The 3,660-nt window shown below is 39.7% G+C and overlaps 1 protein-coding gene across 1 annotated transcript in view; it reads right to left on the bottom strand.

Moving 5' to 3' along the window:
* PLEKHH1 (pleckstrin homology domain containing, family H (with MyTH4 domain) member 1) overlaps window positions 1-3,660 on the bottom strand; it is a gene marked incomplete at its 5' end in the record, with an annotated part of 16,426 nt that overhangs the window by 5,816 nt on the left and 6,950 nt on the right. The window contains one exon of the mRNA XM_009709849.1: window positions 1,280-1,380. Coding sequence (XP_009708151.1) covers window positions 1,280-1,380 — 101 coding nt within the window. The remainder of the gene's footprint in view (window positions 1-1,279; window positions 1,381-3,660) is intronic.

Consider the following 3,660-nt stretch of genomic DNA (forward strand, 5'->3'; position numbering starts at 1 on the left):
ACCCAAATAGCAGGCTTTATTTCAAAAACTGAAGAAGCATTCTTGTAAATCAAAGCTTCTTAATACTTTCTATTCCCTTCACACTTGCAGTTTCTTTGACCTGGTATAGCAAGATGACTAATGGAGGTTGAAGCACCAGCTTGGAGAATGCTTCCCAAAACCATTCTTCATGTATGCCTATTTACAGCCCACACCATCTAATTAAAATATTAAAGTTGCATCTATGACTACACAAGATATTAATTCCAGTGGATCAGTTTGTTTATTTTTATGCCACTTTAACATCACCATTAGGACCATATTGACCTTACACATGTCTTATCAGAGTCCTTGGTGTTAGAACAGCCCAACCTTGGAAAGACCTTATCAAAACATCCTTGCTGTCCAGTCTAGACATATTCCAGTCCAACAAAATAATACTGCAAAGTTTCACTCCTGAAACAAATACTGCCTTCTAGGTCAAAAGTGATAACTTCTGCTTCCACCTCTGTTATACCAACTAACAAAGTTGACAGAAATTTGTTTCCACCATTACAGTCAATAAAACCTTCATATGTTCAATATAGAACTTTGTCTGTTTTCATTTTTGGGGTGGCCTTTGTTCTGCTTGCAAAGAGAATTCACATGCAGAAAGCCATTCCTTGTTCTCCTACACAGCTCTCCATTCCCTGTAATTCAGAATTCCTGTCTGTATTATAAATTATGAACTTGTTCCAGTTTTTGGTTTAGATATTTGTCTCGTACTTCCCTTCTGTACCATCTCTGATCATGTAACTTTAAACATTTCTTTCTTTATAAGGTCTGGGCAGTGCTACTACATGTCTCTTCTACTGCTCATGCTATTTAGAACATTGTTCTAGTATCTTTTTAATCTTTGTGATTCTTTACTTAATTGCAAGTTTCAGCATATCTGTTTTCACTGGTGATTTTTCCCCCCGGGTCTCTCTTCCTCTCACCTAACACACATTATTTAATTATGTTTTAGGATCTAGGCAAATTAAATTGTGCTAAGTATGTCTTATTGTGCTACAGCTAGCTCTTAACTCATTTTAAGTGTATTCTGCTATTGCAAAGTATTTTTGGTTTTACCTCTAGGCCATATACACTCTTTTATACATGTACGACACAAAAGTCATCACATCTTATGTAGGCTTGAATGCATCTTAGCCAAAACAGTTTTGCCACTAACAGTACTGTAAGTTACTGGACATCTACAGAGATACACAGAGTCTAGAAAAGTTTAACAGCAGTAGTGAGGCCAATCTACAAAGCACAGTACCTGTTCTTATAGGTCAACTTCACAATTCTTGTGCCACCTTCATATTTCCCAGGATGCAATTCTTTTAAGGCTTGTTCCCATTTAGAAATGACATCACAGATCTTTTAAAAATATCGTGGAGAGAGGAGAGACAAACTGTGGTGAATTGTATAGTCAAGACTTGAGGGGAAAGTAAGTGAAAGTAATATTGTGGAACACACAAGATAAAGAAACAGACTGGATCAGCATAAACACAGCCAAGAGTGACAAAACAATTCCTTTTTCTATTACACAGTATGTAAAAATTAAAGCGTTCCAACTGAAAACTCCAGCTCTAATCTGCAGGGGGAATGTGTAAGTGAATTCTGGCCTGGTAGCAACTCCATGGCTATGACTATGTTAGCAAGTAGCATAGCCCAGGAGGAGCAGATCTGCACGGTGAAACACATGTTCCTAACGCTCTACGCCCACGCTATACGAGTTTCAAATGGTTTTCCTTTGGACTAGATTTAGTCTGGATCAAATGGCCTGAAAGCCCACTGATCACATCTTCCTGTTCGTGTTTCATGTAAAAAGAATCCATTTCATGCTCTCCAAGGTTGCTTCTTAATGTGAATCAAAGCATGGTCAATAGGAATGATCAGTAGGTTTGCTTCAAAAGTGCCCTCCTGAGCCAAACTAAAGCACTAAAATATCCTCTGAATAGCAGCTGCCTACATGCATGGCTAAGCGAAGCCCTTGGATGTGAATGTCCAAACTTTGGGAACATTTGGTCCTAGATTCCAACTTTGTAACTCAGACATATTTTTCGTAATAGCATGGTTAATTTCTTTGGTTTCATTTAGCTCCTCTTTGTTATTTCAGTCCTTTTATAAGTGGTCTAATAAAGGCCCCTACTTCTCTTTTAATAGCATCTCAATAAAAGGAATGTGAACATAAGAAGCCACATGAAATACATAATCAGATATCCTAATCCTCTCTTAAGAAGCTATTGAGGTTGCCTTGACAAGTGAATGATAACCAGTTAATAACCAGTAAAAGTGATGCCTTTGATTGTCTCAAACTCCTTCATTTACACTAATATCTCATCTCTCCAAACGGTGGTTCAACTACCAGCAAAGCTTCAGATTATCTGATCTTATCAGGCAATGAAAGCAAAGCATATAATTTGGTACTGCCTATGGTAGATTCCTCTTCAAACCATCTAATTTGAAGTTATTGGTATCTTCGCTCTCCATTGCCCAATGTGAAATTTTATGCTGTATAAAACTGACTGTTTATGATCCTCACAGGTATCAGGGTCTCTTCAAAGTTGCCACTACAACTATTCCTCCATCAACGCCATACAACAAACCGTTCTCCCAGATTTTTACCAAAATCTGATGTGTCTCATTCATGGCTGCTAGCCTGCTCCCTTAAGGCAGTCATCCAGCTGCAGCATGGGTAAAAATCTCCACTGAAAGACACAGATGTTAATACTTTATCTGCTTTCCTTTTCCTTTGATCTGAGGCACTCCTCTCTTTTTTAAAGTGAAGGCATACTTGGTAGAGCTTCTCCCCTAAGTAGACTCATCAACAATGAAAGTCTGAGTTACCTGGAGGTAGCAAGGAGATACTTCATAATCCAATAGATGGGATTTATATAGACATGCCGGGAGACTCACAGCCTAACATAAGTTTGTCTCGATTAGGAGTGTCACATTTGATGTTAGCTGTGATATCTGATCATGCTAGCTAGCTCAGTCCTGTTTTAATTTTGTAGTCAAGACAAAGTAAACTTTGATACATGCTAAAATCAGAGTTAAAGACTTTTTAAAAATTGACCAATTTGTTACCTACTAAAACAGAACAGGCTTTGTCTTATCTAGTATCTCAGAGCAGACTGAGCTAATTATAGAATCATAGAATCATTTAGGTTGGAAAAGACCTTTAAGATCATCAAGTCCAACCGTTAACCTAGCACTGCCAAGTCCACCACTAAACCATGTCCCTAAGCACCAGGGATGGTGACTCAACCACCTCCTTACAACCTCCTTTCAGGTCGTTGTAGAGAGTGATAAAGTCTCCCCTCAGCCTCCTCTTCTCCAGACTAAACAACCCCAGCTCCCTCAGCCGCTCCCCATCAGACTTGTGCTCCAGGCCCTTCACCACCTTTGTTGCCCTTCTCTGGGCACAATCCAGCACTTCAAGGTCTTTCTTGTAGTGAGAGGCCCAAAACTGAACATGGTACTTGAGGTCCAGCCTCACCAGTGTCAAGTACAGGGGGACGATCACTTCCCTAGTCCTACTGGCCACACTATTTCTGATACAAGCCAGGATGCTCTTGGCCTTTTGGCCACCTGGGCACACTGCTGGCTCATATTCAGCCGGCTGTTGACCAACACTCCCCGGTGGTCTTCCAA

The sequence above is a fragment of the Cariama cristata genome, unplaced genomic scaffold (assembly GCF_000690535.1).
Source record: "Cariama cristata isolate BGI_N322 unplaced genomic scaffold, ASM69053v1 scaffold12281, whole genome shotgun sequence".
Classification (NCBI taxonomy): domain Eukaryota; kingdom Metazoa; phylum Chordata; class Aves; order Cariamiformes; family Cariamidae; genus Cariama; species Cariama cristata.